We start from the raw sequence: 26,625 nt of genomic DNA on the forward strand, positions 1-26,625 counted from the left end.
CTGCCTATAATACACATCATCACTTAGTTGGCATAATACCTCTTCTATATAGTCTTGTACATTCATGACAACAGTAGTGCCACCCTTATCGGTACTTTTGATAACTATCGAAGGATTATCAGTCAATTCCCTCAAAGCTCTCTTCTCTGCACTAGACAGGTTTGAATCATCTGCCGTAGGAAAAATTTGCATTTCTTCAAGATCCTTTAAAACCAAATCCCTAAAAGTACTAATAACTGGGTCTAAAATCCCTGGTGGGTTCCATGTGGATTTGGGACTCACAATGGACGGATCTCTTTGCATATTTGGTGTTCTGGCAAAATATACCCGCAACCACAATTGCCTAATGAAACGCTGTATATGCTTCTCAATCTCAAATCTATTGAAATTAACTATTGGCACAAATGAAAGACCTTTCTCAAGGACAGTAACCTGAGAAGATGTCAAATCTATAGTGGACAAATTGATCACTATTGAAGATTGTCCTGCTGAAACCATGTTACAGGTCTCATCCATTGGGCTGTGTTGGACATAGTTACTTCTCCCACATTTTTCTTTTCTAAAAATCTCACTTGTTTGTTTAGTTTTGGAGGAAAGGAGATTTTTTGGTGCTCACTCAAAGTGCTCTTGAGACCCCTAGTTAGACAAAACACTGTGGAAAACAGAATGATTTGTGTATTACCCTATTCACCTCATGTCTATCGGATACAGAACAGCATTAAACAGCATTGGCATGTCCTACGTTTACATCAGATTTTTAAAGAGAATCCGCAGTTTGCATTGAAAAAGGGTAGGAATATTAGGGATAACATAGTACATTTGAATTTTTCAGACGGAGTAACTACGTACATAACAGATGGTAACATCAGAAAGGGACATTAGCCATGCAATAAATGTTCGGTCTGTGACCAGTCTTTTAGCGATCAGGTTTTACCATTTTTCAAAGGGGGTACATTCAAGTTAAAAGGATACACTGATTGTTCTATGATGGGCATCATTTATGGGATTTGGTGTCCCTGTCCACTGCTTTACATTGGAAAGACAAAACGATGTTTAAGGACAAGGATGGTTGAACATAGGAGTTCCATAGTGAGACAGCGGACAGAAGCACCTTTGGTCCAGCACTGTCTGACAGTAGGGCATGGATTTTCAGACCTTAGGTTTGCAGTTATTGAACAACCAAAACCTTCATTATGGGGTGGTGATTTTGATAATTTTCTTCTACAAAAAGAGCAAAAGTGGATACACTTTTTCAAGACAGTGGCCCCAGGTGGTTTAAATAGGGAGATCGACTGGTCTGTGTTTTGAATAAAGTTATTCAATGTTGATGAGTTCCTTTAAACATGATTGACAGCCTATACTTCTGGGGTGGTGAGTGGACATAAATAGTTTTGGAGGAGTGAAGATGTTAGTTTGAACGCCGAGGCGCCATTGTTGCTGTGCACTGACACAATGGAGAAATTGAAATTAAAGAAAACAGAAACATCATCTTTCAAGTCTTAAAGACTTGTGGTTAACAGAGTGAGTAGTCACATTGGGTTGGTATCAATATGTGGGAGGTGTTATGTGATAGGTTTTGGATGAGGTATCAATTTTAGGATTGATACCTGAACAACTGAGGCATCTTAAGGAATTGATATTACGAGGTATCCCCTGACGAAGGCTGGTGACAGCTGAAACATGGTCCATGTCGGGCAGTGTTTGAAACGCTACAGTGGGAGCTAAGTATATTTTTTATGGAGAATAATTGATAATAAAATAAAATAAAAAAATGTTTCTGGGTTTAGGAAAATTGGTTTTTAAATGGATTAAATACATTTGCGGGTGAGTTGTTAGAGACAACGTCAAATGATTACAGTGAAGTGCTTGATAAATGGCTGGTACTATTTGTGGCCCATTGCGTGGCAAGAGACAGTGGATTACAAAAGATTTGCACTAACCTCTGATGATGTTGTTCTCTTGGTTTAAATATTAGGATAATGTTGGTTTGACAATAAATAAGTGATTTCCTCTCAATGATTGGTTATTGATAATTTTGAGGGGATAGAGGATTCTGTGAGGTGACAGAATCTATAATGCCATGCACTCAGTTTCATCATAGAAAACCTGAGATAAGCACAGAAACATGATGGCAGAAAAAAATGACCTATCTAGTCTTCTCATCCACACCAACCGCTCAACTCTGCAATCCTGCAGATAATTGCTATGGTACTCAGTTGGGGTTGCCTCTCCTGGATGAAGCCCTTCTGTGGGAGAGGTGCCACAGGGACAGTGGTGCAAAGAATACATAGGGTCAAGGTGAAGGTGGCAGGGCTAATAGGGATTGATTAAAAAAATACATTCAAACAAGAAACTTCAGTTTTCACAGTTGATGGATTTCAATGAAAAAGCTGTTAGTGTAGCTGCATTTAAAAAAAGATTTGGACAAGTTTCTGGATGAAAAGTCCATAAACCATTATTAAGATGGAGTTGCAGATATCCATGCTTATCCTTGAGATAAGCAGCTTGGAATCTATCTACCCCCATGGGATCCTGCCAAGTACTTGTGACCTGGATTGGCCACTGTTGGAAAGAGGATACTGGGTTTGATGGACCTTTGGTCTGGTCCCGTATGGCAAGTCTTATGTTCTTATGAACTTAAGCCAAAGATGGACTGATCACATATGTGCTTTGCAGCAGCAGAATTTAAAAGTATAAAAATAAGAAGGGATTCTGAGCTTTTGCATTCAGCCACGACTTTGACCAATATGAACAAAATGAATAATAAAGAGAACTGTCACTATTTCTAATTGCCTAGTAGTCAAAACTACCCATCCAGATTATACTGTACTTGATACCCATTAGAGCTCATTTTTTTCAGCATGTACAGTTTGTGTCCAAAATGTTCCACTTTGCACCTTTTGCTCTGAACATAAAGAGCTCTACTTTTATTTTTTTTTTTTTTAGGAAAAATAATAGCTAATACCTTCTGTGATGAATGAATCATGAAAGCTACTGTGGAAAAAAAAAACAATGTCCAGAGTACAACGGGCCCTGTCATAATTTTATTTCTTGCAGACTCAAGTCATAAAATAACTGGAACCTATAAAAGAATATCTCAGCGTGCCGTAAAATGATTTCAGCCTGAAATAAAAATCTTTTTTTGAAGTGCTTGACAGCAGGGAAACAAATGAAAGAAATGGGGTAGCTGTCTCTAACCTCCTGTTCTCTAATTGGGCTGGAAATAGGAAGCCATCTCATTGGGTAGATTAGTCTGGGGCCAGGCATCTTGAACTCACCACAGGCCGAGAATTTCTGACTGGAGTACAAGATTCATAACTTCCAGAAGGCATATGTAGTCAGCCAGCCATCAGCCACCAGTGAGGCTGGCATCTGCCTCAAGTGCTGAGCACAGAGACTACGCAAACAGTGCCTTCAGTTCTAGAAGGTTACTCGCCTGATGGAACCAGCGTAAGCAGCCTGCATGAGCAAACCGTGGCTCTTCTTTATAGGTACTCCCACCCCCACTAACCATTTCATCCTGCCAACAAATCCTAGTCGAAACAAACTGAAGTCATGCTCCCCAAAATAAATCTGGGGCAGCATTTGTTATGGCAGCCACAGTCTCCTGTGACAGGCACTCTTTCATTATAAGGACGTTTGTCAATTCCCAGCCACCCCCCTCCCTGTAAACGGAAACCGCCTGACATGTAATTATGAAAGCAGTGTTCCTAAAACGGAACCACATTCGGATGTTCACCCATAAAGCCCCACTTTTGTCTCTGAGAGAAAGCAAAGGAGGATTTGGAGGGCAGCTTTAAGTGCATGGTGGTCTTATTATGCAGAAGACCCCCCCCCCCCCCCACTGCTGCCTCTGCCTCTTCCAGCTGATTTGTGCATGCACTCCACACCAGTGCATCACCAGAGGGTGCACACAGGCAACCAACATTGCATCATATTCCCACTGGCCAAATGGAAAGAAAGAAGCTCTAGAGCAGAGGCAGCAGTTTGATATGCCTGAAAAATACAATCTGCCGGGTAACTTTATCTTCCTCCCCTGTCTTCTCACCCCATCCCTAGATGATGTATTAAGAGAAACAGCGAGGAGGTGCTATGTTAAGAGTGACACTATTTTTTTAGGTTGTTTAGCCCTGTGCTTTGTGCTGTGTACTTTTTATTTGCAGTGGAAAATGGGGTAGTTATAAGCACAGGAGCAAGGACACAAAGGAAAGAAAAGTTTTGAAAGAGAAATACATTAAGCTAAAAAGTAACAGGAATCTGAATACACAACTTCATCTTTTGTTGTGTCTAGCTATCTATCTTTACTATAATGCAATAGACCTTGAGAAAATAAGACGTTATTCAGATCTGAAGCCCCGGCATGCACTTCAGTAGTGTCCTTAAGAAAGTAAATGGTTCAGTTGCTCTTATTCCAAAAGCAGTCCAAAAAAAAAAACCAGTCAGACAGCCATTGATCTTGCTAGAGCTTTGAAGAGAATGTGTGGCCAGTGATAGAGGAAAAAATTCATTTTATAGACTAGTTTGAGATAAGACAATTTAAAAGAAATGCTTCTGTTTTAATCATCGATATAACATTATATTTCACTTGTTTGCAGAAACATCTCCCAAGCTGACTTGTCTCTGACCCCTGTCACCAGATGCACAGTCCTTTGTATTATGGAGTTCTAATAGTTTGCTATTGGGGTTAGCTACTGAGGAGGATTCTTTGCCTTTTCCCATTCAGTGAGGTGGCAATTTGTAAAATGTGCCTCAAGACTATGATTACCATATGCTCTTATTATGTCCCTATTATAAAGCTGCATTTTGCTGTAGGCTCCTGAGTTTGGGTATGCATTAGGGTTATATTAATTCAAAGAGTCTGTTGAATATGCTCTTCTGGCTTAGGGTTTGCTGCTCTACAAGGCTGAGATCTCTCCAGCACGTTCACAGAAAGGAAGAACCCGGGAAGGGGGGGGGGGGGGGCGGGGTGATTCAGTGATGCACTTTTTCAGGTGTTGGTAGGAGTACGCAGGCCGATAAAGAGGTTCCTTCAGTCCTCAGCAACACTATAATGCTTTGCAAATAGTCCCACTTTCCAGTTCCAGAAAATCAGTAACCCGAGTCAAGAATAAATTTGCCTCTCCAATGGGATTCTTCAGTCTACGGTGAACAGTTTTGTCCAAAACACAACCCATCACAAGTGATGTATGCTTCCTTGACTGTGTGCAAAAATGCCAACTGAGGCAACATAATTCAGAGTCTTCAATAGACGATGTACTATGCAATATTTAGTCTGCTGTAATATTCAGGTCTCACAGTGGTTTCTATGGCACCACATTATATCACTAAAATTATCATTCATGGTTTTATATTTATTTTTGGTTGTTTGCTGCTACTGGAGGAGAGGCAGTCAACATTCCAGTGTTGTTCTTGGGTCTTGGTTCCAATTGCCAATCAAATACTGATACATGCTTAGGTGTTCTCTCCATTCAGATTATTTTTAAATACCAAATTACATTAATTTGAGGAAATATGTTCCACAAATAGATTAGCAGATATCTCATAAACTGAATACACACTCTGCTTCTTTCCAAGCCTAATGTAGTATTACTGTTATGGGTTCAAATAATTGTAAATCTCTTAATTTTTCTTGCATTCTCTCTTTCTCTCTCTCTCTGAAGCAATCAGAGAACCAAACCAGTGTATAAATTGCAACAGACTTTTTCAACATCACTTCCTTTGCACATACATAACCTACAACCTTTGCGTCACTAGAAACACAAATGATCTTGCATGAGTAGATTCACAGTACAGGAATTTGTCTTTTTTTTTAAGAAGCAAATTTTCATGAACTGAATTTGAATCTAATTTTCAGATTATGTTCTGAAAAAATCGCATCTCCTAATTAGTTCTGGTGTTTATGCCCAAGGATGTATAGTTAGAGCATTTCTCTAATTTCTGAGTTCATAAGTACTAAAAAACCCTTCATCACAATCCCTATTCATTGGCGACATCTCTTCTGACACCTTTCAGTTCCTGTTTTTGTTTTGCCTTGCATTTGTTTTTCTTTCTTTGATTTACTCCTGGGCAGGAGTTCAGAGAACTGTTGAGAGGATATTGCATTAATTCATTCATGGCTTCAGTCCCATCCACTAATGCATGCTCACTTCAAAAGAAAACAGATCATCCAAAAGTTGGCCAAGGAACACTTTTTTGTTTACAATAGGCAAACTGTGAGATTATGGGGGAGTGTCTTATTTAGTCCACTGGCTAGGTTAGGGTTTGCATATTTTAATTTTGTGGCAAAATCAAAGGGGATCTATATCTTAAAGCGCTGCCTTGTGCAAGGTTATACAGTTCAACTCTTTATCTAAAAAAAACCAAAAGAAAATCCTTGTAAAAAATGTTGAGGGCTTTTATTTTCCCAAAGAAGTCCCAAGGTTAATTGTTATTTTTACATGGTATGCATCAAGAAGCTGGGAATTCTGTAAGATACAGAGTTTAGAATTTTAATTCTAATGCCTGGATAAAAAAAAAATCCAAAATTCAGAGTTGAAGATCTGTAAACTTTGTTAATTCTATTCGAATGGGTGAGAAAACTTGTGGCATCCAGATATGGTGCATCCATTTATTGAACTCTGTCAAGTCATGGTTAGTTACCAGATGGCCATAATATGCTTTCTCTTTGTACTACAATATTATTAACTTCCATGTGATATGGAACATGCGCCACACATAACAGCACAAAGGCCATACAGATATATTACTCAGTTTAGAAATTAACTCCAGATGTAGTAGTAGAATTTGAGCTGGCGATATGTAACCTTTGCTAGATGAGGTCCTTGACTTCCAGAGATATCTGACGTATAGTATACAGTTTGAGCTACAGTATAGGAAGACAGACTTGGTGTATTAAGGGAAGTTTAAGAAGGGTTTTCTTAAGCTGAAAAGTAATAATATGAGAATTTATAAATTCTTCTTTTGTAGCAAATTGAATTACTGGATATAATAAAAATATTTTAAGAAAGGAATCTGTAGGTCTTATCTTGGCGCCTACTGATACAGTACAAAGAGAATAGCGTCTTTACTGAAGGATTACATTTCAGTTTGTGCAGCACTACCAGTGCTGTCTTTAACATAGTATTTGATAGTGTAAACTCCCCCCCCCCCCCTTCAGCTGAGCACTAACCAAATTGTTACAACCTCTAGAAAACTGCACAGGTTCATATGCGGGACCCAACTGATCACCAAAAACCTGTATGCCATAATTGTGTTCCAAAACAAACAAACAAAAAAAAGAATTAATTTAGAGTCTATAAATAAAAGTCCATAAAAGGCAGAAAAAATCAGGAAATAGTCCAAAATGCAGAAAAACAAGAAAAATAGCTTCTTAGACAGTTCACAGTTATCTCTCTCCACTCATTCAGCTTGAGTCACCAAACAGAAGAATTTTCCAAAGCTCATCACCAAGAGCTCTTTCTTTCTCAGACAGGAAACCTCTTCTCCTTTATTCCAAATAGTCTTTGGCTCCAGAGTACTTCCCCAAATAGAAGTGGTGTCCCCATGGGTTAGGGGTCCTTATTCCCTTCCAGTAGGCCTGTTAACCTTGCCAGAGAGAAAATGGATCACTAGAACTCAAGACTGGACACACCCTCTCTAAGCACCCGAACAGATTCTTTGAAGCTCCTGCCAGTGCCTTGAATAAACATCATATACGCCACCCCAAACTGTCCATCCCCTTTGGGGAAGAACCATCTTATAGCTTAATTGATACAACTAACATAACCCCCCCCACACACACACACCCGTCCCCCCAAAAAAAAAACTTCCAATGCTAGAAAATTATTCATTTTAAAGAACAGTACACTCTAGTGAACTAGACAGGGATTACAATAGTAAAGGATGGTGCTGAAGGCCACAATATGGAGTTAAGCAGCTCACATGAAAGTCAGCCCTTCTGTTTATTGATGCTAGTATAGAGAGGATGTCCATTTTTTGCCCCTTAGAAAATGTTACTGCCCCTCACCAGCATGTTAGGATGTGGCTTCTGCTGGCCTGGTCAGTGACTGCCTGGGGTCTGTAATACTGTGCCCTTTGGTGATGTCAGAGTAGTGTCATCTAGCTAAAAAGAAGCACCACTTACCTCTGGGAGGGGTTAAGTAGTAGTATAAAAGCCCCTGCGCCCACCTAAGCAGGAGGTTGGAAGTTTGGGGATTCTAAGCTCAGTCCTGGGAATAGTGAGGGCCATCTCCCCCAGAATGAGGCCATTGGGCCTAGATCCCTCTGAGCAGGACCCAGAGAGCTGGAGTGGAAGAGAGGAATTTCAGGGTGGAAATTCCTGGAGAGAAGAGAGAGAGAGAAGTAGTTCTGGCAGAGTTTGGTGGACAGCATACTGGGAGGTGCCTAGGGAAATGGTATCCTGCCTGGGAAACGTTCACCGTTGTCCTGGATTGCGCAATTGCCATCATTTTGAGACTTCTGAGCTAAGAGAAAAAGAGAAAAGAAAAAAAGGAGGCAGGGAAAAAATTGCCAGCTTCAAAACAGGTACTGGGAGGGCCAAGGAAGAAGTGGGTGCCTCCCCTGTAGAGTTCACCTGTTTGAGGGAGAGATGGAAAGAGGTGCAATTTTTGCTTTGGGACTATGGAATTTTTATTGCAATATTGGTGCATTATTCTAAGGGTACTATTTTGGACTTTGTGTTTCTGCCACCAATTTTTGAATACATGCTTTATTATGAACAACATCTGGCAAGTGAAGAGTGGGTTTTCCAATGGTGAAGATGAATCCCTGTGAATGAGTAAACCCTAAGGGCCTTGAAAACTGATGTTTTTCCCCTCTGTGTGGGTACCTCGGGACAGCCATGGAGCTTGCATGGTCTGTGGTGCTCCCTGTGTGCCCCCTGCCCAAGTCCAGCATGGGGCAGGGGCAACATTAAATCTCAGTGACTCATTTAATAATGATTACGAATGTTTCTGCGGTGTTTTTGAAATAATTTAAGTTGCTGCTCTGCAATCCCCTGAATCTCTGTGAGGCCATCTCGCATACTCAGTATCTGATTGATGATATTGGCCATTATATATACTGCATCAACCAATCAGATCACATTCTATAAGCTAATTTGTGGCACTTTGCTGAACATTGCTGCAGCCAGATGTTCATGGGAAGTGGACAGTTCTTGAGACTGCATCTTCAAAAAGATGTAAATTAGTTGGAGTCAGCCCAGAGGGTGGCTACTAAAATGATCAGTGGCCTTCATTCCAAAGCATATGGGGACAAATGTAAAGATGTAAACATGTATAACCTAGAGGAAAAGCAGGAAATGGGGGATATGATAGAGGGATTTAAATATCTCAAAGATTTTCATGCACAGGAGGCGAGCCTCTTTCAATGGAAAGGAAGGTCTAGAACAAGGGGTCAAGGATGAGGGTAAAATGGGGTAAATAGGACATATTTATTTACAGAGAGGGTGCTGGATCCATGGAATGGCCTCCCAGTGGAGGTTGTGGAGACAAAAATGGTATCTGAATTCCAGGAAGCATGGGATAAACACAGGAGACCTCTGAGGGAGATAGGGACTTAAATAGTTGGTGTGAATGGGCAGACTAGAAAGGCCGTATGGTCTTTTTCTGCCTTCATGTTTCTAGGAGAAGCTCTTAAGAATGTAACCCTCCTTCCTCAGAATTTACTCTCTAAAGATCAGTTCTTATACATCATAAGTCTTTTCGATTATTAGAACTCTGCTCCTTCTCCCACAGGTTCTCTGCTATTCCCCAGAAGAAATGCAGTCTCTCTTGATTGTGCTCACAGTACTTGCAACTCAGGAGATGACCCACAGCAAATCCTTCTACTTGCGCCCAGTGGACAGACATTCCAGGTCCAATTTCTTGACTCTTCTCAAAAGAGTTTCCTTCCTTCCACAGACTGGAAAGTCAGGCTCGGACAACTTCATCTCATTGATCCTACCTTCTTCAAGCTACTGTAACACTTCCACAGCTTCTCCCTCTCAGTACCAATAGACAGGACCTTCCACTCAAAAACTTCTCTTCTTTCTTTAATTCCACTTTTCAGTCACTTCAAAGTCAATTAAATTCAGGTACTATGTTTGCACCTGAGGCAATTGAGGGTAAAGTGAGTTGTCCAAGGTAGGATTTGAACCCTGGCTTCCCTGGGTCAAAGCCCATTGCTCTAAGTTACTCTTCCTCTCCATGCTTTGGGGAAGGCTTTTTTATACTCCCTCCTTTATCCCATCCCCTTGGGGGGGGGGGGGGGCAAAAAATAAACTCATCACATCTGTTCTCTGATCTTTCCCTCAACCTTCCTTTACTGGAGGATTCTCAATGTTAATCAATACACTCAATTTAGCCTTTAGCAGGGCCTAAGCTGCTCTACAAGAATTTAACAAAAATAATGACTCAGTAGTAAGAATTTAACGAACAGTGGATGGGTGTTATTTCTTGCTGCACATATGCCTTTGAAAAATTGTGCAGTACACTGATCAGGAGTGGATGCCTTTAAAACTGGGAATTGTTGGTTCATTTCATCAAGTTAAGAGCTATCCAAAACTGTTGCACGTGGAGATTCAGGACTACATAGGATGCATTTTTCTCTAACCAATGCTAGCATTCAGAATTACATTTAATCAAGTAATACAAAAAGGAGAGTTATCTGAGACAGATAACTGAAAAAGTATTATTATTCTATTCTTCCAAGTCTCTATTATTATATTAGCTCAGCTGCCCCATGTGCAGCCTTCTTCTTCCCTCTTCCCCACGTCTTGTAAAAAAGAAGAAAAGGAGTAGGAGATTGGTTTGAGTTTTAACTGGCTCCTGCGTCCAGGAATATATTGGGATTGACAGTGCTGTAGGAATGTCTTTTACATACCCAGGACTAAGCAACATGTGGCTCTTACACAGAGCAGTATTGCATTACAAGGAGCTAAATCTTGGTCTTTGGCCAGCGTTGCAGTGTTTGAAGTGTGTGCTGAAGGAAATGTAAGGAAAAAAACATAGGCTATACTTGAAGCTATTCCTAATGATTCACTGATGACAGCCAAATACCACAAAGAGATTTTCATGAGGTAAGGATAAAAGCCAAGATAGAATTTCATCCTATCGGCATTGGAACTAAAATTATATATATGTATAATTTAAGCTGAAATTCTATCTTGGCTTTTATCCTTACTTCAGTGTATATCTATATCTATATCTATCTATATATACAGTAGATATATACTGTATATTGCCAAATCTATGAATCTATGGAAGATCTGTCTCTCCATATGATGAATCCCTGGAATATACATATTTCTTTCCTAAAACGTATGTGTCCTTGGTACTTCTTAGTGAATATCATTTTCATTTTTGACATCCAACCTAGTATGTTCCCAGCCTGTCTCGGGCTGCAGAGCTTCAGAAATCTAAATGATTCTCAATGGTGTTATTTCATGTAGAATATAAATGTTCCATACCTGCCATACCTACTGATTATTCTGTACGTTCATTATATTAAGGCTGTACCTTTCTGACATATGCCTTGCAAATGCATTAGAGAAATAACCAAACACCCTTCCTAGTTGCTTTTCATAGCCATCACGTGCAGGAAAGCAGGATAAGATAATGACTGACTTTTTCTCAATCAGCTGGGCCACTGTGCCCTAGGGTGTTCATTAAGCAATGAAAGTTCTGGTTTTGTGTGGTAGCAGTCCTTTGTGCGGAGGCAGATGATGTAAAGCAGATACACACACAGTGATGAATGGCAAGGAAGGTGGAAGTGATTTGGGAGAGCCTCTGTTGGAGAGTTCTGTGTTAATGCAAAGATTATCATAATTTTTTTGTAATAGTCTTTTTGTAGCAATTTGTGTTAATGGACATAGCCTTCTCATTTGTACCATTGTTTGCCGGGGACAGGCTTTTACAATTATTGGTCAACATGCAAAGTAAGAGAAGAAGCTAGTGTGATGAAAAGATGGAGAAGCGAGTAGCCATCTGATCTACAGATGATAACCTTTGCTCTGACCCAGCATTTTTCTAATGCCCGTGGGAGCTTTCAGTTCAATCAGAGCCAGCTTCCCTTGAGCTGATGGCAACATGGACACTTCATTCACAATGAGGCAAGGTTTTTAACCTCTGTTTCTAAATGCCTTTCACCCCCATCTTGTCCAGCCATTTCAGCAACGGGTCTTGACTATTGGATGTACATTGTAATTTTCACCAGAACAAGACAGACATGTACCCCGAGTTTGGCAATTACATGCCACCATTGTGTGCATCTAACTGGACTCTCTTCTTCCCAGGGGAAAAAGCATTAGCCTCAAGCTGGCCTGAGGAGCAGAAAGTAGGCTTAGCACTCAAACCCAAGTCTCCTGCATGGCAATGCACAGCTCTGCCATTCTACCATCTTACTGCATCCATTTACAACATTTCTTGGCTAGATGTAAACTTTAAAAAGTGTTAAAGTGTGGGAGGACAATTGTCAAGGTCATTTACATAGGTTAATAGTGGTTTAACTGAGTAAACTGGCCTTTCTGAAATTTGCCCTCAGAGTGCTTAAAAAGTGCAAGCAAGCTTCACCGCTCATGTACTTTTAACTCACAATAAAAAAGGGAGCTCCATTTGGCATGTGGAGATCAAAGAAAGAAAGTAGCAAGCACGCATAACATTTTCAAAACTAGGTGCTTGATTATCCCCCTCTTGATCACCCACACAAAAGAGGAGGTGCAAACTACATGGATTATGAACTAAAGGTTAGCATGTTTGCTAAGACCATTTAATGAGCACAGAAAATAGTGAACTATGATTTAAGGCCCTAAAGTGCATGCTAACCTAAGATCAAAAGATGTTAGCAAGTACATGCTACAGTTAGTATGTTCTCACATGCAATTTAAGGTATACCACATTCAAACTAGGCTTTAATGTGCACATGGGAAATATTTGTGTAATGCCCCTTACCACCAAGCGCTTCCAGAATAGTATCCTGCACCATGTTGTATCCAAGGACCATATATAGAACTTCCTGCACCCTTGAACTTCTCTTAGAGGCCCTGCAATGAGGACGTTTTGGGACCCAGCTGATGACATCACATCCTGAATAAGAGGCGGATTTTAAAAGGCCCACGCACGTAAATCCTTCCGGATTTACGCGCGCAGGGCCCTCGCATGCCGGCGCGCCTATTTTGCATAGGCCGCCGGTGCGCGTAAAGCCCCGGGACGTGTGTAAGTCCCAGGGCTTCCTGTCGGGGGTGTGTCCGGGGCATGTCGGGGGGCGTGTCGGGATGACACGGTGTTTAGGGGCGGGACGCGGTGTTTCGGGGGTGGCGACGTGGGCGTGGTTTCGGCCCTGGGGTGTTCCGGGGGCGTGGCCACGGCCTCCGGGACCGGACCACGGAGCAGGGCAGCCGGCCGACGCACGCAAAGTTAAGGGGGGGTTAGATAGGGCCAGGGGGGTGGGTTAGGGAGGGGAAGGGAGGGGAAGGTGGGGGGAGGGCAAAGGAAAGTTCCCTCCGAGGCCGCTCCGAAATCGAAGCGGCCTTGGAGGGAACAGGCAGTGCGCGCTGGGCTCGGCGCGCGCAGGTTGCACAAATGTGCACCCCCCTTGCGCGCGCCGACCCCGGATTTTATAAGATACGCGCGGCTACGCGCGTATCTTATAAAATCCAGCGTACATTTGTTCGCGCCTGCTGGGCAAACAAAAGTACGTGCTCACGCAAGAATTTAAAATCTGCCCCTAAGTATATAAGGAAGTCCTCTGCAAGCAGCAGCACCTCAGCAGCAGGTCTGAAGAAAATAAGATAAAACATAAGCATTGTCAAGTTAAGTGTAAAACATTGATAAAACAAGCGAAGAGAGAATTTGAAATGAAGTTGGCCATAGAGGCAAAAACTCATAATAAAAACTTTTTTAAATATATCCAAAGCAAGAAACCTGTGAGGGAGTCGGTTGGACCATTAGATGACCGAGGGGGTAAAGGGGCTCTTAGGGAAGATAAGGCCATTGCAGAAAGACTAAATGAGATCTTTGCTTCCATGTTTACTAGTGAGGATGTTGGGGAGATACCAGTTCCGGAGTTGGTTTTCAGGGGTGATGAGTCAGATGAACTGAACGAAATCACTGTCAACCTGGAAGATGTAGTAGGCCAGATTGACAAACTAAAGAGTAGCAAGTCACCTGGACCGGATGGTATGCATCCTAGGGTTCTAAAGGAACTCAAAAATGAAATTTCTGACCTATTAGTTAAAATTTGTAACCTATCATTAAAATCATCCATTGTACCTGAAGACTGGAGGGTGGCCAATGTAACCCCAATATTTAAAAAAGGCTCCAGGGGTGATCCGGGTAACTATAGACCAGTGAGCCTAACTTCAGTGCCGGGAAAAATAGTGGAAACTATCCTCAAGATCAAAATTGTAGAGCATATAGAAAGACATGATTTAATGGGACACAGTCAACATGGATTTACCCAAGGGAAGTCTTGCCTAACAAACCTGCTTCATTTTTTTGAAGGGATAAACATGTGGATAAAGGTGAACCGGTAGATGTAGTGTATTTGGATTTTCAGAAGGCGTTTGACAAAGTCCCTCATGAGAGGCTTCTACGAAAACTAAAAAGTCATGGGATAGGAGGCGATGTCCTTTCGTGGATTACAAACTGGTTAAAAGACAGGAAACAGAGAGTAGGACTAAATGGTCAATTTTCTCAGTGGAAAAGGGTAAACAGTGGAGTGCCTCAGGGATCTGTACTTGGCCGGTGCTTTTCAATATATATATCAATGATCTGGAAAGGAATACGATGAGTGACGTTATCAAATTTGCGGATGATACAAAATTATTCAGAGTAGTTAAATCACAAGCAGACTGTGATACATTACAGGAGGACCTTGCAAGACTGGAAGATTGGGCATCCAAATGGCAGATGAAATTTAATGTGGACAAGTGCAAGGTGTTGCATATAGGGAAAAATAACCCTTGCTGTAGTTACACGATGTTAGGTTCCATATTAGGAGCTACCACCCAAGAAAGAGATCTAGGCGTCATAGTAGATAATACATTGAAATCGTCGGCTCAGTGTGCTGCAGCAGTCAAAAAAGCAAATAGAATGTTAGGAATTATTAGGAAGGGAATGGTTAATAAAACGGAAAATGTCATAATGCCTCTATATCGCTCCATGGTGAGACCACACCTTGAACACTGTGTACAATTCTGGTCGCCGTATCTCAAAAAAGATATAGTTGCAATGGAGAAGGTACAGAGAAGGGCAACCAAAATGATAAAGGGGATGGAACAGCTCCCCTATGAGGAAAGGCTGAAGAGGTTGGGGCTTTTCAGCTTGGAGAAGAGACGGCTGAGGGGGGATATCATAGAGGTCTTTAAGATCATGAGAGGTCTTGAACGAGTAGATGTGACTCGGTTATTTACACTTTCGAATAATAGAAGGACCAGAGGGCATTCCATGAAGTTAGCAAGTAGCACATTTAAGACTAATCGGAGAAAATTCTTTTTCACTCAACGCACAATAAATCTCTGGAATTTGTTGCCAGAGGATGTGGTTAGTGCAGTTAGTGTAGCTGGGTTCAAAAAAGGTTTGGATAAGTTCTTGGAAGAGAAGTCCATTAACTGCTATTAATCAAGTTTACTTAGGGAATAGCCACTGCTATTAATTGCATCAGTGCATCAGTAGCATGGGATCTTCTAGGTGTTTGGGTAATTGCCAGGTTCTTGTGGCCTGGTTTGGCCTCTGTTGGATAAAGGATGCTGGGCTTGATGGACCCTTGGTCTGACCCAGCATGGCAATTTCTTATGTTCTTATGTTCTTATGTCTTCCTGTGCTAGTTGTTGGTGGTATGTTGCTATTCTCCCAGCTTTGTCTTTCTGTGTTCCTGATGTGTCCAGCCTTGTCTTGATGTGTTCCTGCTTTGTCTAGTCTTGCCTATCCTTAATCCTGCCCTGCCTTGCCATATCTCTCCATCCTGCCTTGTTCTTCTGCCTTGCTTTACCTTACCTTTCCTTTCTGTCAACCTTCCTCGGACTGAACTTCTGTTGTTGGCCTGGACTGTCTTCTGACCTTGCTTGATGTCTGCCTGCCTTGACTCCCCGCTTGGACACCGACCTTGCTCGTTTTCTGCCAGACCCAACCCTTGCCTGTTTTTGATGCTATCTGAACTCCGCTGGCCCTGACTTCAGCCTGCCTTGGTCCTGTCTGACTCTTCCTTGCACCCCGCCAGAAATGTCCTGCTGGCTGCCAGAACCTGCAGGCTCAACCCAAGGGGGAGGGGGCCAGCTAGGTGGAAGACCTTGCCTTGTGGCATGTCAGCTGTTGCCTACTAGGGCCTGGTTCCTGTTCTCATGCCCTAGGCTGCATCAACCTAGAAGCAGCCCAAGGGCTTATAACCCCCAAAGCATGATAATTTCCTCTCCTCCACAGGGTATTTAGCACGCACTTTCTAAGGCCTAAAATTTTACATCTGCCAGTGGTAATTTTTTCCAAAAACAAACAATAAGCAGAACACCTCAAAACTAGGGATGTGAATCGGGCTTTGGACGATTGAAAATATCGTCAATATTTTCAAAATCATCAGAAATCGGGGGCTCCCCCGAAATGATAGGAAAACCCCACGATATTGATCGTGGGGGTTCTCTTATCATTTTGGGGGATGGCGGAAAAAACAGCACACAAAAATAACCCCTAAACCCACCCCGACCCTTTAAAACTAATCCCTTTGCTTCCCCCACCCTCCTGACCCCCCCAAAACATTTTACAGGTACCTGGTGGTCCAGGTACCTGTAAAATGGGTCTCCATTATTTTCCAAAATTTCCATGCTCAGTGCACATCAACCCTTCCCAAAAGGCACCCACTAAGCTCCTAAGCCAGACCAAAAGCTACTCCACCTACTGGATCTGTAACCTCCTACAGGTTCCATAGACAGATCCATAGACAGGTCAAGGTCTGTTGACAACCCTACTTGTTGTGTTCTTATAATGTAGATAACTTACTAGCTCACTATTGATGAATGATGTATTGATGATGCTGTATCTATGGACTCTGGGAGGCCAATAATAATGGCCAGACCCAATATTTCAGTACAATGTTGCTCCACTAGTGTGAAGTGACTACCAAAGATACAGCCACCTCCCATCTTCTTTTGATAGACACAGGTGACTTTTCTCAGAGGCCACCTTAATATTCTGATAAGGATGTTTCACTTGTGCTATTGTCCTTGGGACAATCACAAACCTGCTGTTCTATGATACAATTTGTTTCCAAATGTGTTCTTTTGCTGCAAGGATAGTTTACCAAAGATTAGGATGCAGTTGAGAACCATCACCAGAATGGGGTCATTTTTTCCTGAATAAAGTGCTGCATCTGTTTGCATGGTTATGCCTCTGCTGTTGTATGTTGTGATGTATTGTCCAGCTTCACCTCTTCCTATGCCATCTCCTCATCTGGCCTATACTCCTCCTCGTCCTCCAACTTGCACTACAAGTAGGAGGTATGTGCTTTGAGGGATTCCTGATGCCTTTAAAGCTCCTTCTTTTCCCTTGTTCCATTCCTTCCACCCCCTTGCTGGGCTGTTCTGTGTTTTGCTTTCCAGTGTGCAGTGGATCTGACTTGGACTATGTACAGTTCCTTCTCCACCCATTTGGCCTGAATGCTTTACCTATGCCCCTGCTCTCCCACACTCTCATCCTTCTTTTAATCTTCCTGAACTTTTGTGGGCTTCTTTCCAGTAGACTCCACTCCTATTTTTCTATCCTTTCCCCAGTAGACCCCCCCACCACCTTTGTATGCATGGTCATTATCCCTTTTCCATGCTCCCTTTTCACCTCAACCACAATCTTATAAGACCCAAACTTAGACAAAAGTCTAATAGACAGAAAAACACACTTATTCACTTATTCACCCTATCACCCATGACCTGGGACAATGGACAAATATAAAGCTATTATATAAAAAGAGTACAAGACACACCCAAAAGCCACTCAGATGCCTTTTTTTTCTGTCTCTTTAACCTGTTTGCGCTCCTTCAGTCTCTTCCCCTGAGATCCAGTTGCTGCTCCATCCTCAGCGAGTCTTCCTTTTATACTGTTTTTAAATAATGAGAGCACTGAGTACGCTCAGCTTAACCCATATATGGCATTTTATGTAGCTTCTACGTGCTTTAGCACTCAGGCGGATAAGATTCTGAGACAATATGGGGTAGATTTTCAAAGGGTTTCGTGCGTAATATACACGCGTAACCCTTTAAAAAAAACCCTGAGCCTATTTTGCATAGGCTCGGGGGCACCCGCAAGCCCCGGGAAGCGCGTATGTCCCGGGGCTTTGAAAAAGGGGCGGGACGGGGGGCGGTCCAGGGCGGTCCCAAGTCCTCCAGCACAGTGGCTGTGCTTGGGGATGGCACGCCGGCAGCCAGCCGGCGCGCGCAAATTACGCCTGCCTGAGGTAGGCGTAACTTAGACAACAAAGGTGGGGGGGGGGATTTAGGTAGGGCTGGGGGGAGGGTTAGATAGGGGAAGGGAGGGGAAGGTGGGGGGGGAGCAAAAGAAAAGTTCCCTCCAAGGCCGCTCCGATTTCGGCCTCGGAGGGATCGGGGAAAGCCATCGGCCCTTCCCTAGGGCTCGGCGTGCGCAAGGTGCACGTGTGCACCCCCTTGCGCGCGCTGAACCTGGATTTTATAACATGTGCGCGGCAGCGCGCACATGTTATAAAATTGGGTGTACATTTGTGCGCACTGGGTAGCGCACACAAATGTACCCCACGTGCGCCGAACTGAAAATCTGCCCCTATACGTTTTTGGGTAACTGTGAAATCTAATACCATGTACATGCTACAGAAATTTAATTTATTGCATACACACTCTAAAATTTAGTGTATTGCCCATTAAGTGGCATTTTAGTGAACGCATTCAATTTTTAACAACACACAATATAAAACTTTTTCCATGAGTTTTAGTGCATAAGCACTTTAGCAAGATGATGGTTCAAGAGAACAAAGGTATGGAAAATTGACATAACTGATTTACTGTTAGCATTAAAACTATAGAATGCATTTGATGTTTATAGGATAGAGATAGAGTTAAAGAAGAGAGGGTTGACAGAAGACAGAGGGACACCGTGATTCAGCAACAGCTCTTGGTTGATAAAGTGGCAAGGAACCAATAGATTTTTGTCAAAAAAACTGTTCTTGGCTAGCTTTTGAGAGTTAATAACAATTACAGGTCCCTCATCGAGCCACTGAAGATTGAGTCAGATCCTGTCAATGGCTCAATGAAGGGCATATAAGGAGTAATTTTCAAAGGCACACAGATAAAACCCAGGTTTATCTGGTTGACTCTTTGAAAATAGCCCCAGCAGATACACGTGTTAATGCACTCATGGAGCACTATTTCACACATAGTAACAAAGTAATGATGGCAGAAAAAGACCAAATGGTCCATCCAATCTGCCCAGCAAGTTTCTTATAGTAGTAACTGCTGCTCCGTGCAGGGTTAACCCCAAGCTTTGTTTTAAGGGTAGTAATACTACGAGCAACATTTTTATGGGGTGTGCAGCCTTGATGCTTCAGGCAATACTACTTGAATGTGCTTTGCTTTTGGGCTTGGCTGTAAACAGTCCTGTGCTTTTTCCCTAATGTCTGCATATCGGTACCCCAAACCGTAAAAGTCAGGGCCCTGTTTTGGCTGCCATTTGAATCCAATTCCTCTTTCAACCCCACTGTTTAAGCAGAGAACGAAATGGCAATTGTGTGAAAATAATGGAAGCTAATTGGTTAAGGGTAGTAACTGCCACTCCATGCAGGATACTCTCCTTTTCTTCATTCCCATGCACTAGGCTTTAGGGATCCATAGTTAACCCATGCCTTTTGAATTTTCTTACTGTTTTTGTCCTCACCACCTCTTCTTCAAGGGCATTCCAGGCATCCATCACCCTCTCCATGAAGAAATATTTCTTGATGTTGGTTCCGAGTCATCCTCCTAGAGTTTCATTTCGTGACCCCTAGTTCTACTACCTTATTTCCAAAGGAAAAGGTTTGAAATTCAGGCATCATTAAAACCTTTCAGGTATCTGAAGATCTGTATCATATTTCCCCTGCACCTCCTTTCCTCCAGGGTATACATACTTAGTATACATACTTAGATCCTTCAGCCTCTCCTCACTAAGTCTTCTGATACAGACCTGACATCATTTTGTTCACACTTCTCTGGACTGCATCTGTCCTGCCTTTATCCTTTGTGAGATAAGTCTCCAGAACTGAGCACAGTACATCAGGTGATGCCTCACCAAGGACGTATACAAGGGCATTATCACCTCACTTTTCTTACTGGTTATTCCTCTCTCTATATATAGCCCAACGTTCTTCTGGCTTTAGCTATCGACTTGTCACATTGCTTCACCGCCTTCATATAAAACTAGCTAAAAAAGGTTTGTTAATGCAATAAAAGTTATCGCGTTTCACTCTTGTGCTACCTGGTATCTACAAACAAAATAAAACAAAAGGACTATCACATAATCTAATCCATTGGTTCTCAACCCAGTCCTCGGGACACACAGCCAGTCTGGTTTTCAAGATATCCACAATGAAAATGTATAAAATATATTTCTATGCGCGGCCTCGATTGTATGCAAATGTGTTTCATATATATTCATTGTAAATATCCTGAAAATCAGACTGACTGAATTTGTCCCGAGGACTGGGTTGAGAATCACTGATTTAATGTAAGGGAAATGCAGTTATATAACATGACATCAGGTATTCTAATCTGTTAACATGCCAAATTACAGGTCAGGGTAACATTTCTGTGCAGCTTAAGCCTTATACATAGTGGTTGGCCATTACTAACACTTAGTGGACTTAAAAAGGTGAAGAGTAGATTGTAAACTTTCATGTTTTGTTGGTGAACTGATTAATGGGATTTTTTTCCCTTTAATTTATACTCTGAATTGGATTAATGTCAGTGTAAAAACATGAAGGTAAAACAAGTTTACTTGGAAGGTACATTAAGTGATATAAAATACTGTTTCGTTTTGATTTATAGCATCTGCCAACATCACTACAAACTGCCAATATATTTTACATGATTTGTTTGAGGGAGTTTTGCATTTTCATTGACCTAGTTGATTAGTGAGAGAACGTGTTAGACTGATACTTTTCAGAAATGAAGTCATCTGTTGCTCACATATCAGGAACACCAACAGCAGCAGCAGCAGCTAATGCTGTCACCCATCTTGACATCCTCTGAAGAGTCATGCCCATTCTGCCAGTACTCTCTCTGCTCACACTGCTTAACTACAATGCTAAAAAAATGCCCAATGTATGTTTCTTTATAGTGATGCTGGCACATTAAATGTTTTATATGCTCTGTCCAGAAGAAGGGCAAAGTCTTAGGATATCGCTGTAAGGCTTCATTTGCTGTCTTTCTTCTGACTTCCCAGGTAGAGTGGCTGAAAAATGAAGATGTGATCGATCCGGTGGAAGATAGGAATTTTTACATCACCATTGACCACAATCTCATCATCAAGCAGGCACGGCTCTCCGACACAGCCAATTATACCTGTGTGGCCAAAAATATCGTAGCCAAGAGGAGAAGTACTACAGCCACTGTGATTGTCTATGGTAAGACCTATTAGTCAGTGTACATGTACAGGACGCCAATGAACAATCTCCTCCCACAAACATATCGTACTCTTCAGAGGAACACTATGCCCAACATGTTCAGTGCAATGTTTCAGAAGGATATTTGTAAGAGAGCAGTACACTTCCCAGCTGAACTGCAATTTTTATTTTGAAGCTTTAATTTGTGAAATTCTGCAGCTAATTCCCTGGGAGGAAACCATGTTTGGAATGGTGTCACAGTTGATTCATACACTTTGGGACTTCATTGGTCCATATTGGGTATGGTGTCTCAAAATCTCATATATGACAGCACCTAAGTATATGCATTGCATGAACCAGTCAGATATCAGTGGGTCTGGTGCCATTATATGACCATGTTTAGAATATGGCTGCTCCTATGACTTCAGGAAAGTTATAGTAGAGCGGTTTAAAGAATATCAATATCAAGAACTTTCATTATTTACTACTACAAGAAAGTTGTAATTTCATGACAGAGGGGATTTAGAAACATTACACCAGTCCTTCACAAACCTGTCCTGTGGACCCCACAGTCAGGTTTTCAGGATAGCCACAATGACTGAAACCAAATATATGCCAATTTACCTCATGCATAGTCATTGTGGCTATCCTGATAACCCAACTGGTTGCAGAGTCTGTGGGACAGGTTTGGAAAGTCCTGCATTACACAATGCATGGGAGTGGAGAGAAAGGGTTCATATTATAAACGATGCTATTATGTTTTAACATGAAAAAAAAACAAAAAACTGAAACACACTCCTAACTTCTTTAACAAAGATATGTTCCTTGACATATCTGAAGTAGGAAGGATTTGAAAGAGGGCAGAACAGAGCACAACACAGAACATAGAACTGAACTGAAGCATAAATGGTCTGCCCTCCAGTCCTGACAGCATATTACAAGTCATTTTAATTAGCGGACAGGGATGTAAAACAGATCATTAGAAAACTATGGCCATTCATTTCATAAAGCAAGTAGTAGTTCATTGTAAACAATCCCTTGCAGCCATAAGGACTTTATAAAACTTTCTCCAGCAAATTAAATGATCAATGCTAAGAATATTTTACCTTAGGGCAGAAAAGTGGCACACATACAGTGTAGTGTGATGGGCAAATGGTTTATAAAGCTGATCTGCATAGTTCGCTAATAGGTTCCCTCGTTATCTGAAACCATATACAATTAGAGGGCCCGTAAGCTGCCTTGATGGAAGTGTTTTAAACACAGGGTTGTCACAGATTTATTTAAGCTAGAACGTGAAAAACACAATATATACCGGGTTGTTGCTTGACACTGTAATAACTATTTTTACAGTGTAAGGACCAGCCCTATCAAGAAGGAACTGACGCAAAAATGATGACTCAGGTTCAACTAACATCGCAAAGCAAATTTGATATACTACTGAGTGACTACAAATATTTATGTAGACATAATAATTAATGTAATTTTGCCAGATTAAGAAAAGAAAGAATACAGATGGTAGGAAGAGGAGAAAGGGGATTGATTAATGGATGATTCTGCCATTATTTGAACTTGTTTCATCTTGATGAGGCTATGTGGTATCTGATGCATCCGAAAGAGCATCCTGGATTTGGTCTGCACTTTGCACTGTACCTTCTGGAAGAAAGCAATAAATGAAGGTAGCTTAGTTTCTTCATTTTGCACAGTTGGAAGGAATTATTCAGACGTGTTGCCATTTTTCTTTGGTCTGAGTTTATATTTCCTTTCTTCAAGTTTCTCTGCAGGTTGGATGTCCATCAAAGATGAAACAGGTTATTAAAGTTCATTTCAGCTGAAATCAAATTTACATCAGTCAGTAAACAGAATAAGTGTGAGATCATCTTTAGTGCTGGTATCCCCTAAAATCTGCTTCCTATGCATCATGACACCCAGTACTGACTATTTAGAGAGAAATGTAGTTATATTGGAATTACATTATTAGAGAGACAGTAATTTAGTAATCCTGACAGAATCAGATCTTAAAATTCAGACTAAATGCATTTGCAGGATTTGTATAAGGAAGGCAAAATGATGGACTCAAAATATAGAAATACCAAACCAAAGGCACTGGTATCCCAGGAATCTTGGACATAGGCTTTGACTGAATTGCATGGGATTCTTAATTTTGGTGTGGTTAAGTTAGTTGTAACATACTAAAGCTATCTAGGGAGGAATGCAAGTTAGTTTCTGACAGAAGGGGAGCGAGATGGGGGAATATGCAGTTCCAAGTTAGTATTGCTGGATTATCCCTGGAGAACTGATAATGTATCACACAAAAGAACCTACTAATACTACTGCTACTACTACTTAACATTTCTTTAGTGCTACTCAATGTACGCTGCATTGTACAAACAATTCATAGAGATAATATCTGCTCAATAGAGCTTAAAATCTAATCAAGCCAAACAAACAGGTCAAGAAACCTGTACAAAAAGCTGATATAGAAGTTGCTAAAGAGCTCTCATTTGGCTATCAGAAAGCTATATACAGTGGTTAAATCAGTCTTAAGGGATCATTTATTATGCCCGTGGGGGGGGAATATTGCGAGGGTGTTCCCACAATATTTGGTCCATCCTGGGAAAATATTGCAACAGTTTCCCTACAATATTGTTTCTCTGAAAAAAACTCCACAAGAAAAAATATCATGGGGAAAGCAGCAAAAATGCACAATGGTGGCCCACTTCACATGGGCCGCCATCTTCTAAAAGGGCCACACATGCTGAAAAAAAAACCTCTCACCCCCCCCCCCCAAGTGCAAAAAGTCCCCCAGGAGACCCCTGCTCCCCTCCCCCCGTTATCTGTCGCGGCAACCCAAAAGGAAAATAAATAAATAAAGATTGGGACTATGTGCCATGTGGTGATGTCCTCCTTTCCAAAACCACTCAGTTTTCCACTAAATTAAACCCTCGCTCCAAATATCCCGGATGCAAGCACCTCCTCCCTCGGTTGCAGCCCTCTCCACCCATGCTTACATGGAATAAGACCCCCCTGGTAGTCTAGTGGGCCCCCCAACATTAAAGAGACTCCCTGGTGTCTCGTGGCCTGCCCCTTGGACCCGCTTTACCTAAAAGGTACCTTGGTGGTCCCCGTAGCAGGCCAGAACACCCCCTAGGCCCCCAGGCAAGTTGACACCATTTTGGCAAAAAAAACACCGGCAGGCCTTGGCATGATAGGGACCTAGGGGGTGCTGTGGACCACCACTGGACCACCAGATTACCTTTTTTAGATAAAGGGGCTGTCCAAGGGATAGGGAGAGGGGGTAGGAGACTACCAGGGAGTATTATTATATATAAAGGGGGGGAGCCCGTGGAGATGGTGGGTTGCTATGGGGGGGTGGAGGGTGTTTGCATCAGGGGGGATCTTTGGAGCAGGAGGTTCACTTTAGTGGATGGGGAGGGGTTTTAGAAAGGAGACAAGTGGTCATCTCATGGCACTTCTTTCTATTTTCTTACTTTTTTTTTTTTTAGCCACTTTAACAGATGGCAGGGGTGGGCATGGCTTTGCCCACAACCCGGGGGGGGGGGCATTTTGGCATTTTAGAAGGGAGAATTATTTTTGGATTGCGTAGCCCCTTTAAAAATAGCAGCCCTGAAGCATCGGGGCATGTGTTAATGTCCCAGTGTTCCGGGGGAAAAATGAACTGCAGTTCTTCAGTTGGCGCTGTTTGGAAAATGACATGGCTTCGGCCAGTCGTGTTACTTTATTCACATAGGTGTAGCCCCTTTGCACGCATTAGTAAATGTTATGCATGCAAAGCAACTCATTTCAATAGGGTGAAGATTTTTTCAAAATATTGTGCAATATCGTGAATAAGGGATCATCATGCGATAAACAAGTGTTTTACACGTGATAAATGCCATTTTTTTTTCATGTATTAATCACTTATTGCAGCTTAGTAAATGTACCTGTTAGGAACAACAAGGATCTCCTGTGTCAGTACTGCACAATTTTAATACTAGCAATTATAAAAATATAAGACTTGCCATACTGGGGCAGACCAAGGGACTATCGAGCCCAGTATCCTGTTTCCAACAGTGGCCAATCCAGGTCACAAGTACCTGGCAGGATCCCAAATAGTAGATAAAGTCCATACTGCTTACTCAGACAGTTTACTGTTGAGACTGTTTACTGGCATTTTAAAAGAGCAAATTTTAGAATTCAGCTACAAATGACATTTAAGAACCTTGCAATGATGGAATAAAATTCAGTGTTTTAACAAGCTAAAGCACAATAATGCTCAATTTTGAATTTTTTTTTTTCACTTTACATCTCAGATTAATAATATTGTTTAATCTGTGGCACAGATTAAGCAATCCTTTCTACTAAATTTTCATAATCGGTGATTAAAGATGGCAGAATAACTTAGTTATAAGCAGATTTCTGAAAGAAACAATAGTTGTGAAATCCTCTCTAAGCCTATTCTTATTTGTACAAAACAGAGTATAAAGAAGACACATGCGACTGGCCTAATGGCTCAGAGGCTGCCAAGTGGAAAACCCTGTTCAGCATCCACTCTGGTCTCTTCTCGTGGGCCAGTAGGTTCTGGGATCATTGTGAGAAACAGTGATCACAGGCCCTGGGAAGGAGGGCATCCCAGCAGTTCTGCAAAAGTGACAACTGTAGGTGGTATTTAGAGCACATAGTCCTGGGTTCTGAAGAAAGCTCTAACCTGTGGCTCCCTACCGAGGACTATCAGAGCAATGACTGAGCTGTAGAGGGAGGAGGGGAAAACAATAATGCTTAACCAGGAAAAAATAAAAAGCCCAGTGACTCTTAAAGAAAGCCCAGGATACTTAAGTCTCAGACCCTCCTCTATTACTGGTTCTGACTGGGTTAGCAGCTATGAGAGGTGAGGTACCACCTCCTGGCATATTAATTAGCATTTTTAGCTATGTGTATTGATTTTATGAATGCTATTTTGTATTCCATGGTGAACAAAATGGGGCTCGCGGAATAAAAGATGTAGCAAATAAATTACTGAAAAACAATTACCACACTTTTCAGTGTGTTTGAAAGATATTTTTTAAC

At 41.7% G+C, this 26,625-nt stretch overlaps 1 protein-coding gene across 2 annotated transcripts in view; it reads left to right on the plus strand.

Moving 5' to 3' along the window:
• UNC5C (unc-5 netrin receptor C) overlaps positions 1-26,625 on the plus strand; it is a 667,077-nt gene that overhangs the window by 513,486 nt on the left and 126,966 nt on the right. For both annotated transcript variants that reach the window (XM_029597498.1, XM_029597494.1), the window contains exon 5: positions 21,402-21,582. In XM_029597498.1, coding sequence (XP_029453358.1) covers positions 21,402-21,582 — 181 coding nt within the window. The remainder of the gene's footprint in view (positions 1-21,401; positions 21,583-26,625) is intronic.

This window comes from Rhinatrema bivittatum, chromosome 1 (genome assembly GCF_901001135.1).
Source record: "Rhinatrema bivittatum chromosome 1, aRhiBiv1.1, whole genome shotgun sequence".
Taxonomy (NCBI): domain Eukaryota; kingdom Metazoa; phylum Chordata; class Amphibia; order Gymnophiona; family Rhinatrematidae; genus Rhinatrema; species Rhinatrema bivittatum.